General features: G+C 45.2%; 1 protein-coding gene across 1 annotated transcript in view; it reads left to right on the top strand.

Moving 5' to 3' along the window:
- The window catches only part of Tsacc (TSSK6 activating cochaperone), a 6,114-nt gene extending 2,202 nt beyond the window's left edge, over positions 1-3,912 (top strand). Inside the window, exons 2-3 of the mRNA XM_050166306.1 lie at positions 451-573; positions 3,641-3,912. Of these exons, the coding sequence (XP_050022263.1) occupies positions 451-573; positions 3,641-3,858 (341 nt within the window). The 3' untranslated portion in view covers positions 3,859-3,912. The remainder of the gene's footprint in view (positions 1-450; positions 574-3,640) is intronic.
- The last annotated feature ends 9,290 nt before the right edge of the window (positions 3,913-13,202 follow it).

Genomic DNA, 13,202 nt, shown 5'->3' with positions numbered 1-13,202 from the left:
AGAGAGAGAGAGAGAGAGAGAGAGAGAGAGAGAGAGAGAGATTTGATTCAAGGCAGGGGATAGGATGGGGGTGGGGGTGTCCGCAGGGAGTGGGTGGGCGTGGCTTTCCCCTTATAGGGCCTTAACCAGTAGTGATCAAGGAAGTAGATTAGACTTTTCCTCCTGCCACGCCTGGCTTCAGTTAACTCTCATTGGTTTCTGTATCTTCTCTTTGTGTGTCTTCCTGGTCCTTGGGTAGGGCCTGGTGTCTGCTTTTGTAACCAGGCGCAGGGATTTAATAAGAAAGGCAGTCTCACACTAGCAGTTCCTTCTTTGAGAGGCCAGGGCAGGAGGGTCTTGGGTTCAAGGCCAGCCTGGGTTATCCTCTTACAATTAAAAGAGGGGAGAGGGGCAGGGGAAGGCAAGCCAATCCCTGTTAGAATGAGTTTTGATTTAGTCACTGATTTTCAGCCAAAGAGGAAGATAATGCTGTGTGTCTGTGTCCAGCAAAACCCTCCCCCAGTTATATTAATCTTCAAGCAAATTCCTTGCCAGCCACTTTCTTGAACATCCAGACAACAGAGCTGCCTTCAGGTAAGGCGGGGGGGGGGGGGGGGGGCGGAGGCTTCCCAAGCCGACCAGCAGGGGCAGAAGGTGCAAAGTATCTTCTTTCCTTGGGCAGTGCTAGCTCCTCATCAAAGCAACCCCGTCGCCTGCTTTCACTGTGTAACGTGTTAATTGTTTAGTTCTCTTGATTTCATATTCCTCCCAGTTTTGCTAATCCTGTTCTTTTCTCATTTATTAGATACTTGGCTCAACTAGGCAGGGGTGAGACCACAGTCTTTCTGCTTGCTACTCGTGATAGTTAAAAGGGACCAGGGAAGGAGGTGGTAACTTTAGCTTGGATTTATTCATCTTCTCCGGGGGAAGTCAGTAGATACTTGAATACTTATTTATGGGAAGCTTAACTCTAAGTAGCCATAGCCCTAAAATAGGTAGTGTAATTATTATGTTAACTAAGCCACCTATAGACAACGCAATTGAAAACGTAAATTGACTACCCGGCAGGGGTGGCGCACACCTTTAATCCCAGCACGTGGGAGGCAGAGGCAGGCAAATCTCTGAGTTTGAGGTCAGCCTGGTCTACAGAACAAGTTCCAGGACTTGCTCCATAACTACTGAGAAACCCGGTCTCGAAAACAAACAAACAAAAAAAGAAATTAAACTGATGACAAAGAATGGTTGGAGTGAGACAATGAAGGAGCTTCAGGTCCCTAAAAGGGACTTAGGTTTCACCCACTCAAACAAACAAAGAAACAAACAAAAACCAACCACGAAACAACAACAACAAAACCCTTTTTTCAGGCTGCGAATATAGTTCAATTGGTAGAGTTCTTCCCTGGTGTGCACAAGGCCCAGAACCACACAAACTGCACAGTGGCATGTGCCTGTAATCCCAGCACTGGGATGTGGAGGCAGGAGGATTAGAAGTTCAAGTTTACCCTCAGCTACACTGAGTGCTCAAGGTCAGCATGGGCTGTTTGAGACCCCCACCCCCACCCCGCTCAGCATTTTTTCTTCTTTGGTTGTTGTTTTGAGTTCTTCTGTAGCCTGGAACTCACTGTGTAGCCCTCATACTTGTGTCCTGACTCTATCCCAAGCATTAGGATAGCTGATGTGCTACACCACGCCAGCTCAAGTCAAATTTTCTTTCTTTTCTTTTTTTTTTTTTTTTGCTTTTTTCGAGACAGGGTTTCTCTGTAGCTTTGGTTCCTGTCCTGGAACTCTCTCTGTAGACTAGGCTGTCCTCAAACTCACAGAGATCTGCCTGCCTCTGCCTCCTGAGTGCTGGAATTAAAGGCCACCACCACAAAATCCATTTTTAATAGAGTGTAGGAGCCAGATGTAATCCATACCTGTTAGGCTAGCCCTTGGAAAGTGGAGAGAGTAGACCCAAGAAGGCCATTCTGCCAGGTGGTGGTGGCGCATGCCTTTGATCCTAGCACTTGGGAGGCAGAGGCAGGAGGATCTCTGTGAGTTCGAGGCAGCCTGGTATACAAGAGCTAGTTCCAGGACAGGCTCCAAAACTACAGAGAAACCCTGTCTTGAAAAAACAAAAAAAGGCCATCCTTGGGGCTAGAGAGATGCCTTGGTGGTTAAAAGCACTGGCTACTGTGAGAAGACAGGATTAAATCCCCAGGACCTTGATGGCAGCTAACAACTATTTTATAATTCTGGTTCCAAATCTAACACCCTCTTTTAGCCTCCATGGGCACTGTATGCACATGGCTCATAGATGTATATGAAGGCAGAACACGGCGTACCTATAAAATAAATAAATCTAAAAAAACCCTCTACAAACAGACATCTTTAAATTTTATTTATTTAGTTTGTTTTTCAAGATAGGGGTTCTCTGTGTAACAGCCCTGGCTGTCCTAGAACTCTCTCTGTAGACTAGGCTGGCCTCAAACTCACAGATCCACCTGCCTCTGCCTCCTGAGTTCTGGGGTTAAAGACGTGCGCCACCATCACCTGGCTTAATCAATCCCTTTTTTGTAATAGCTTTAAAAAATATATTTTAATGTATGAGTGTTGCCCACATGCGTGTCTGTGCACTGCATACATGTAATACCTGTGGAGGCCAGAGGACGGCAGTGGATCCCCTGTGAGTGGGATTGCAGGCAATTGGTAGCAGCCATGCTTTTATCTGTGGAATCGTCTTTTCAGCCCCCAGAGTTTATTGTTGTTTTCTTTTTCAGACTGAGTCTCACTGTGTAGCTTTGCCTGTCCTGGAACTTCTCTGTGTGGATCAGGTGGCCTTGAATTCATAGAGATTCACCCACCTCTGCCTCGGCTGAGAGGCATGCGCTGTCATGCCCAAATTTTTAGTTTCTTCTTTTTTTTCTTTTTCTTTCTTTCTTTCTTTCTTTCTTTCTTTCTTTCTTTCTTCCTTCCTTCCTTCCTTCCTTCCTTTCTTTCTTTCTTTCTTTCTTTCTTTCTTTCTTTCTTTCTTTCTTTCTTCTTTCTTTTTTTCTTTCTTTCTTTCTTTCTTTCTTTCTTTCTTTCTTTCTTTCTTCCTTCCTTCCTTCCTTCCTTCCTTTCTTTCTTTCTTTCTTTCCTTCCTTCCTTCCTTCCTTCCTTCCTTCCTTCCATGCTTTTTTTTTTTTTTTTTTTGAGACACGGTTTCTCTGAGTAGCCCTGACTGTCCTGGCACTCACTATGTTGACCAGGCTGGCCTCGACCTCAGAGATCCGCCTGCCTCTGCCTCCCAAGTGCTGGGATTAAAGGCATGTGCCACCACCGCCTGGTGTCCAGTGACTTCTTTAGATGCTGGAGAACCTAAAGTAGACTAGATAAAGTCCTTGCCTTCCCGAAGCATACACCCAAGCAGGGAACTTAGGCAAAGGAGCTATTACTGAGTACACCAGATGACCATAAACACTACAAGAAAAGCAGGAAGGGGGGGGGGCGAGTTGTAATGATTGATGTCAAATGAAAACAAGACTGACAGGTGAGCCTCTGGAGGCAACTGCTGAGCAGAAGTGCGTCTGGTTCGGGTTGTACCTGGGAGGATTCGTTCTCTCATGCTGTCCTTCCAACCTCACTGCAATTACAAAGTCTCTTTCCTTTGCCCCTTGCTTCTCCGTCACTCTTCCTTCAGGAGCTGGCCAGAAGCCCAAGGAATGCCTAGGACTCCTAGAGTGTGTGTGTGCCAACCTCCAGCTTCAGACCCAGCTTGCCCAACGACAGGTGGCTATTTTAGAAAACTTGCAAGCTTCCCTATCACAGCTGGGTCCTGGGCAGGAAAGCAGCAAGGGTTCTCTCCCAGTCTTATATTGCAGTCTGTTGTTAAATCACCTGCCCCAACTCCATAAATGAACTGTGGAACAAAGATACTGCGTTTGCTTTCTTTTCTCTCCTTTCATAGGCTGGAGGTGGAACTGCTCATTAGATTCTGTGTGTGCTCAGGGATTGAACCCAGGGCCTTCTGTGTGCTAAACATGTGCTGTGCCCCTGAGGAACACTCCTAGCCCCGAAGCATACGATTGGTCTACATGTTTCTCATAGGCACCCGCTGAGTGTAAATCATCGCACAAGGCACTTTGGGTATGTGCATGTTTATTAGTGTTCTCAAGAGGAACAGAACCGATGTGGTGGAGACAGAGGTAAAGAATTTGCTTACCACTTTACACTGAAACAGTAACATTGGCTGAGAGGCTGAAACCCAGTAGCTGCCCACGCCTGGGGGCTGAGGGCCTTGGCTGTCCCAGTCTGACCCCGTCACCCACGGCAGCCTGGAGGTGCTGGTTTTGATGTCTGTGAAGGAATCAGCAGCAGCAGCTGAAGAAATCAACTCGATGAAGCCAGGCTACCAAAGGTTGAATAATCTTCTCTTGTCGTTACCTTTTTAAATCTGAGCTGCTACTTAAATTTGCCACCCACACTTTGGGTAGGGCTCCCCACATCTATTAAGATAACAAAGACAATTCCTCAGTTGAGGTTCCCTACTCAAGTGATTCTAATTAGTGGCAAGTGGATATTAAAATCAACCATTCCAGCCGGGTGGTGGTGGCGCACGCCTTTAATCCCAGCACTTGGGAGGCAGAGGCAGGCAGATCTCTGAGTTCGAGACCAGCCTGGTCTACAAGAGCTAGTTCCAGGGCAGGCTCCAAAAACCACAGAGAAACCCTGTCTCAAAAGCCAAAAAAAAAATAATAATAATAAAAAATAAATAAAATCAACCATTCCAGATAGAAGCTCAGGGTTTCTGTCATTAAGATATGTGAGATGCTGTGGTAGTTTGGGTGTAATCGACCCCATAGTCTCATAGGAATTGGCACTTTTAGGAGGTGTGGCTCTGTTGGAGGACATGTGTCACTGTGGATGCAGGCTTTGAGGTTTCCTATGCTCAGGATACTTACCAGTATCTCAGTTGATTTCCTGTTGCCTGCAAGATGTAGGACTCAGCTACTACTACCCCAGCACCACGTCTGCCTGCGCGCCGCCATGCTCCCGGGCATGATGATCATGGACTGGACCTTGAAGCAAGCCATCGCAGTTAAATGTTTTCTTTAGAAGAGTAGCCCTGCCAGGCGCGGGTGGCCCATACCTTTAATCCCAGCACTTGGGAGGCAGAGGTTAGAAGATCTTTGTGAATTTAAGGCCAGCCTGGTTTACAAAGTGAGTTCTAGGACAGCCAGGGCTGTTACACAGAGAAACCCTGTTTCAAAAAACAAACAAGACAAAACAACAACAACAACAAAAAAAGGTAGCCCTGGTCTGGTGACTCTTCACAGCAATGGAAAGCCGTAAGACAGTTGCCCAAACTGAGGAATTCTGAGGGGAGCATGGAGGGGAGTACTAGAGTAAAGCTAGATCAGTCCTGATCTCAGTGAAGAGACTGACTATGGTACTGTGTGAAGACAGGGAGTGACGGGGTGACAGACAGGTAAGTTTAAACTTCCTTGGCAGGAAGTTTAGATAAAACCCTAGAAGTTAGAAATAAATCACTAGAAACATAGTCATCAAGGAAGACGTCCAGTGTCAGTCTCTGGCATCACATGCGTGCATAGCCGCACACTTGCTCATAAATGCAAACATGCACAGGCACACACGTGATATGTGGTTTGTATGTGTTAGTTCTCTATTGCTGTGGTTCATTGCTTCCTATTAAGGAAGGTTTTGTTGGGCTGGAGAGATGGCTCAGAGGTTAAGAGCATTGCCTGCTCTTTCAAAGGTCCTGAGTTCAATTCCCAGCAACCACATGGTGGCTCACAACCATCTGTAATGGGGTCTGGTGCCCTCTTCTGGCCTGCAGACATACATGCAGACAGAATATTGTATACCTAATAAATAAATAAATTTTTTTTTTAAAAAAAGAAAGGTTTTGTTTCAGCTTGCAGCTGGCTGTAGTCCATGTGAAGGGGAGTCTGCGGCAGAGAGAAACCTAGTGGCAGGGACTGTGAGGAGTACCTGTGCTGTGCAGCCTGTTTTCCCACACAATCCAGTACTACCCATTCTAGGGTGGCACCACCCACAATGGGTTGTACCCTCCCAAACCAGTCATTGTAGGGAGGAGAGGAAGCCCTGAGTGAGTGGAGTGTGAGTGTGTTCTGTTGACTGAGGCAGCCCTGAGTGAATGGAGTGTGAGTGAGTGTGTTCTGTTGACTGAGGCATTGCCATGTCAGGAACTCAGAAGGAAATAGCAAAGCCTTCTCTTTTGGTCCATGTGTGGAAGTTGCTGCAAATGCAGAAAATGGCCACCATGGCTTCTCCCCACTGGATGTTTACAGCCTGAAGACTGTTCCCTACAGAGACTGCACCTATCAAGATTAGTTAACCCATCTCCTTGATCCAGCTGTGTACCGGAACCCCCGCCTTCTGTTATCTGTGTGTAACAACTCCTTCTCCTTGACCAGTATGCAGTAACCCTGCCTCTCTGTTCTCAGACTGAGCTTCTGGGGTGCTGCGGTTCCTACAACAGGGAGCCCAACTTTCTGCCTTTGTGTCTGCCTGCACTTATCTTTTCTCCAGTACCCACCCAGCCCAGTCAGGTCCATTCCTTGGAGCCATGGCAAATGATTAACCGAGAAAATGCCCCACAGACTTGCCTGCCACAGACCACTGCGATCGAGGGGGCGTCTTCTCAGTTGAGAGTCACGCTTCCCAGATGACTCTAAGACAAGAAAGCTAGGCAATGCATGCCAGACAAACATGTCACTATTCAACCATATCTGTCCCCAAGGGCTCATACTAATATCAAAATGTAAAACTTGATATAACTGTAAAATATCAGTCTTTAAATTTAAATTTCTCTCTTAACTGTGGGCTCCTGTAAAATTAAAGTAAATTACATACTTTCTATTTCAAGAGGAAAGAGCCAGGCCACGGTTACAATCAAAGAAAAACCAGAAAACCCAACAGACACAAACACACTGGTCATGGATCATGATGTCTTGGTCTTCTCTAGTCCAGGTAGAGGGGATTAGGAAGTAGATGAAATAAATTAACCATATATGGTTAGTTATTGTGAGTGGTAGCCATATTAGATTACATATACTATTCGCTGTGCTGTAGAATAACCTTTCTGCACACTGTCAAAATGTGTTGCTTTCATTGTTAATAAAAAGCTGATTGGTTGATAGCTAGCCAGGATTTTTGGGGCAGAGAGACTGCTACAAAGAAGGGCGGAGTCTGAGGAGTCTAGAGCAAAATGGGAAGTTCATAGCTGAGGTAAACAAGCCTGGGGCAGCACTCAGATAATAGGAATGGGTTAATTTAAATTCTAAGAGCTACCTAAAAAACAAGCCTAAGCTAGTGGCCAATCATTTACAACAATAATGAGTCTCTGTGTTGTTATATTGGAGTGACTGCCAGGACACAGAGACACTCCGCCTGCATCTCTTTTTCATTTCGTTTTCTTTTTCAATATGGGGTTTCTCTGTGTAACAGCTCTGGCTGTCCCGAACTCATTCTGTAGACCAGGCTGACCTCAAACTTATAGAGATCCACCTGCCTCTGCCCCGCCCAGTGCTGGGATTAAAGACGTGTGACACCACTGCCCAGTGCATTCTCTCTATTTCTTAAACATTGAGGTTTTTTTCCATAACAAAATTTTATTTTTATCTAGTATCTGTGTAGTCCTGGCTTTACTGGAACTCAGAGATCCACCTGCCTCTTTTTCTATCCATCCCCTCAATACATTTCTCCTATCAGACTAAGGAGGTAAAACCAGACCTCCACAGTGGGCTTTCTGATTTTATATATATATACACACACACACACACACACACACACACACACACACACACACACATATATAATGTATACAGTGTTCTGCCTGCATGTATCCAACACACCAGAAGAGGGCACCAGATCTCATTATAGATGGCTGTGAGCCAACATGTGGTTGCTGGGAATTGAACTCAGGTCCTCTGGAAGAGCAGCCAGTGCTCTTAACCTCTGAGCCATCTCTCCAGTCCAATTTTCTGATTTTGAGGCAGTATTTTTTTTTTTATATATAATGTACCAGTTTGGTCCTGTGCCTCTAACACATTGTGACCAGAGTAAATGACTCCTTGGATTTCTTCCTTATCACTCCAGATAATTATTTTTAAGATTTTTAAAAATTTTTTATATTTATTTACTTATTATATATACAGTATTCTGTCTGTGTGTATGCCTGCAGGCCAGAAGAGGGCACCAGATCTCAGTACAGATGGTTGTGAGCCACCATATGGTTGCTGGGAATTGAACTCAGGACTTCTGGAAGAGCAGCCAGTGCTCTTAACCACTGAGCCATCTCTCCAGCCCCCTCAACTCCAGATTCTTATAGAAAAAAAGAATTAATGCCATATCCAAAGACAACCATCCCTTTACAATCTTAAAAATATATTAAAAAAAAGGTAAGACATATGCCCCAAACCAGCAGGAGTAAGGAAATTGAATGATGAGATGTTGAAGTAAAAGGATTGGGGATGAAAAATAGAAAAGATGAGAAATAAGGCAAAAGCAATAGCTGGGACCAGGAGCTCTTCCCTGGCTGGTGACTGTGCCGAGCAGGGTTATTAGGAAGTACAGCATCATATATACGATTTGCAGGGAGGATAGCCAAGGTCAGCAGAGAGCTGAGTCAGTTGACGTTGGCAAAGAGAACATGGGATACATCAGACACACTGCCTAGGGGAAAGATACAGGTCCCCAGAAGCCACAACCTTGACTCTACAAGGCACTAGCTCCAGGGTCAGATCAGCCTTGCCAAGTCAGTTCCTGGACAAAGACACAGAACTAACCTTCCCTTTGTCCTTTCATGAGGGCCTCTGACAAAATCTTGGGTCAGTATGGTTCCCCACAGGCATGTTCCTTGCTGGCTAGGAAACAGTCCCTGCCAAATATGTATCCCCTAAACTGGAGGAACATGTCAGTTACTCTAATTCCCAGTAAGATTTTGGGTCTTGGTCTAACCAACAGAAGTGGTTAGAATTGAAAGGTTTCCCAGGCAACTGTGGGTCCTCGTTTGCAAAGGTCAGGAGCCGTAAACCTGCCAGCTTACAATACCGAATATCAGGTGGTCAATCCATATTTCCTTTTGATTCATATTTATTTTCTCTGAGATTTTTTTTCCGTAATTGTGACAAATTAAATCTCCCATCCTTAAAAAGGGTGTTGGTAGGGCATGCCAGCACTTGAGAGGCAGAGACAGGTGGATCTCTGAGTGTTTGAGGCCAGCCTGGTCTACAAAGTGAGTTTCAGGACAGCCCTATTACACAGAGAACCCTCTTTCCAAAAACAAAGAAGCAAACAAACAAATTGGTCAATAGCTAGTTTAAGAAAATTGTTTTAAAAAATTTGAGGAGGTGGCTCAGCAGTTAGGAGCACTGGGATGCTCACACAGAGGACCTGGATTTGTTTCCCTGGCACCAACATAGCTTCTCACAAAGTCTGTGACTTCAATTCCAGAGGATCTTACTCCCTCTTCTGGCCTGCGTGGTTACTACACCCACTTGGTGCTCATGCATACAACAGACACTCATTATTCTAGTTTGCTTTCTGTTGCAGTAAACTATAAACAAGAAGCAAGCTGGAGGAGGAAAAGGTTTATTTGACTTACAAGTTAGTATATCACCAAGGTAGGAACGGAAGCAGAGGCCATGGAGGAACACTGTTCCTCCTGGCTTACTCAGCTTCCTTTCTTACACAGCCCAGGACCTGCCCAGGGATAGCATTGCCCACAGTGGGCTGGGCCATCTTTTATCAATTAACAATCAAGAAAATGCCTCATACCCACTCCTGCCCAGGTGAACTCAAAGTCAAAAAGGCCACGGGACAAACCGTGCTAACAAAAGGGAAGAGGGGGCCAAATGGAAAAGGGGTTGAAAGAAACAATCAAAATATATTGCATAAGCCACCTATAAAAACAAAATAAATACGACACAAATAACCAAGGCAACTTATTTTTAAAACCACAAGCAGGAGACAGAGAACTAACTGGGGATGGCAGGAGAGTGTTGAGACCTTAAAACCCATCCAGCAAGGCCACACCTCCCATCCTTCCCAAATGTTTACACTCTTGGGGATAAAGTATTCAAGCATATGAACCTATAGGGCCATCCTCATCCAAACCACCACGTTTGCAGAGACAAGTAGATCTCTGTGAGCTCCAGGACTTCCAGTTCAGCCAGGGCTGCTACATAGAGAAATTCTGTCTCAAAGAAACAAATGACAACAACAATGACAAAAAACAAACCACTACATTCCACTCCCTGGCCCCCATAGGCCTGTAGCCATATCAAAACAAAATGAATTTAGTCTGGGGGCTGGAGAGATGGCTCAGTGGTTAAGAGCACTGGCTGTTCTAGAGGTCCTAAGTTCAATTCCCAGCAACCACATGGTGATTCAAAACCATCTATAGCGGGATCTGATGTCTTCTTTGCCATAAAGGCATACATGCAAACAGAGCACTCATATGCATAAAATAAATCTTAAAAAAATGAATTTAGTCCAACTTCAAAAATCCCCATAGTTAACAGTGTGGTGGTAGTAAGACCTTTAATCCCAGCACTTGGGAGGCTGATCTCAGTGAGTTCAAGGTCATCCAGGGCTACACAGAGAAACCTTATCTTGAAAAACAAAACAAAACAAAAAGTTCCCCACAGTCTTTCAGAGTCTCAACACTGATTTAAAATCCCAAAGTTCAAAATCTTTTCTGAGACTCAAAGCAATCTCTTAACTGTAACCCCCTGTAAAATCAAAAAGCAAATTATGTACTTCTAACATGCAAGAGCATAGAATATTCATTACTATTCCAAAGGGAGGGATTGGACCAAAGACTGAAACCCAAAAGGGAAAACTCTAAATTCAGGAGTTATATGCCTGATATCAATAGGCTTAAATGGCTACAACCTTCCAATTTTTTAAAAATATATTTATTTATTTATTTATTTATTATGTATACAATGTTCTGCCTCTGTGTATGCCTGCAGGCCAGAAGAGAGCATCAGACCTCATTACTGATGGTTGTGAGCCACCATGTGGTTGTGGTTGCTGGGAATTGAACTCAGGACCTCTGGAAGAGCAGGCAATGCTCTTAATCACTGAGCCATCTCTCCAGCCCCAACCTTCCAATTTTTTTTGGACTGCAACACACTTCTCTGGGCCTGTGTGCTAGCTAGTTTTATGCCAGCTTGACACAGGATAAAGTTATTGGAAAGGAGGCAACCTCAACTGAGAAAATGCCTCCATAAAATTGGCAAGTCTGTAGGGCATTTTCTTCATTAGTGACTGATGGGGAGGATGCAGACCGTTGTGGGCTGGTGGTCCTGGGTGCCCGAAGAAATCAGGCTGAGCAAGTCCTGTGCCTCAAGCCAAAAAGCAGCTCCCTCCACTGCCTCCAGGTTCCGGCCCTGCCTAAGTTCCTGTCCTGACTTCCTCCGATGAGAACAGTGGTGGAGAAGTGTAAGCCAAATAAATCCTTTTCTTCCCAGTTTGCCTTTGGTGGGATGTTTTATCACAGCAGTGGTAGCCCTAGCTACAGGCTGCGTCTGCTCCTGTATTTGGTTCTCTGTTAATTTCACCAGCTAAGAGTAAGACCACTACCACAGTTCTGAGCCTAATTTGAGGCAAAGTTTATTAAATACTTGCCAGGACATACCTGACATTCCCAGAGAATGACTACAGATTACTGTTCTGGGCACTCCTTCAGCCAATAGCCTTTTTGATACCAGCCTTCTTTGGATGTGGTCTCAGGTACTACAACTGCAGCCGAAAAGCCTCCTGGCCTCTTTACGGCTGGATTTGTTTCTAGTTCCCAGCACACGCAGAGGACTATGGCTCACTACCCTTACTGTGATGTGAGTTTATCTCCAAATAAACCTTTGTCATACTCCATGCTAGGCTTTTTTTTTTTTTTTTTCGAGACAGGGTTTCTCTGTAGCTTTGTAGCTTTGGATGCTGTCTTGGCACTAGCTCTTGTAGACCAGGCTCATATATGTGGTGATATTTTGTGCTCTAACAAAGAGAGCTTGCATGAAGATCAGAGGGCAGAGCTAGCCACTAGTTAACCACAGAGGTCTGGAGGTCTGTACAGACAGACAGGAAGAGCCTTGGCTGGGTGGAGAGAGGAATCTAAGGATGGAGGAGACATAAGGCTCAGCCCTCTTTCGGCTGAGGAGTTAGCAAAGTAGGAGTTGGCTGTGGCTTGCTCATTAGTGTCTCTGATCTTTCAGTATTTACCCTGATATCTGGCTCTGGGTTTTTAGTATTAAGACCAATTAGAGCCCACTCATAAGCTCCACCTTGTTGACTTCCTTAGGCTCTCCCCACCATGGCGAGTCAGTTTTCATATTCCACCTCATCGGTAGTTGTTGCAGATGAGTTTCCAGACAGTCTCACACGGGCAGAGTTCACTTTGCTTTTCCTTTTACTGAGTGTGCTGGTAGAGAAACCATGGAAAACTGAATGTGTGTAAAATGGGCTACATTTATAGTGCATGCTCTTGTGTCAGGGTGTCCCCAGGCTCAGACAACACCCTTTTCCCCTGGGTGTGACACAGGCTCCAATGGAATAAATTGCATGCTCTTTGTGCTACAGGATAAGGTTGATTGGGAGCAAGACTGCAGCTCTTGATCCTGGCAGTAGCCACCAGAACCTCCTCCTCAGTAGGAAGAGGCAAGTAACCCTACAGCTCACAGGACAGGGTCTTGATGTCTGTACCCACATCCTAAATGTCTCCAACAACAGAGGAGCAACTAGCCTTAACTCTGCAGTTACTGTCCTCTGAGCTGACGCATGATGGTATTATAGACAGGAGAAACTACTCGAGCCTTCACCTGACTGGTATGGAACCTGCCTGCTGGTTCAACTCTTTACCCTGGCCTTTAATTCTCTTCTTAGCAAATCTAGTCTCAGTCAGGACCAGGAGATCAATGCCTGGGTCCTTTGATGTCTACATTTACTCTATAGGAGTCCGTTTTTTAGATTTTTGAAGACAGAGTTTCTCTGTAGCTTTGGAACCTGTCCTGGCCTCGAACTCACAGAGATCCACCTGCCTCTGCCTTCCAAGTGCCGGGATTAAAGGCGTGTGTCACCAAAGGCAACCCACTGACTGGGAGAAGATCTTCACCAACCCCGCAACTGACAAAGGTCTGATCTCCAAAATATATAAAGAACTCAAGAAACTAGACCGTAAAAGGCTAATCAACCCAATTATAAAATGGGGCACTGAG

Source organism: Alexandromys fortis, unplaced genomic scaffold, assembly GCF_014885135.2.
Source record: "Alexandromys fortis isolate MF-2015 unplaced genomic scaffold, M_Fortis_MF-2015_v1.1 scaffold_152, whole genome shotgun sequence".
Lineage (NCBI taxonomy): Eukaryota > Metazoa > Chordata > Mammalia > Rodentia > Cricetidae > Alexandromys > Alexandromys fortis.
This window is presented reverse-complemented; position numbering and strand designations above follow the sequence as displayed.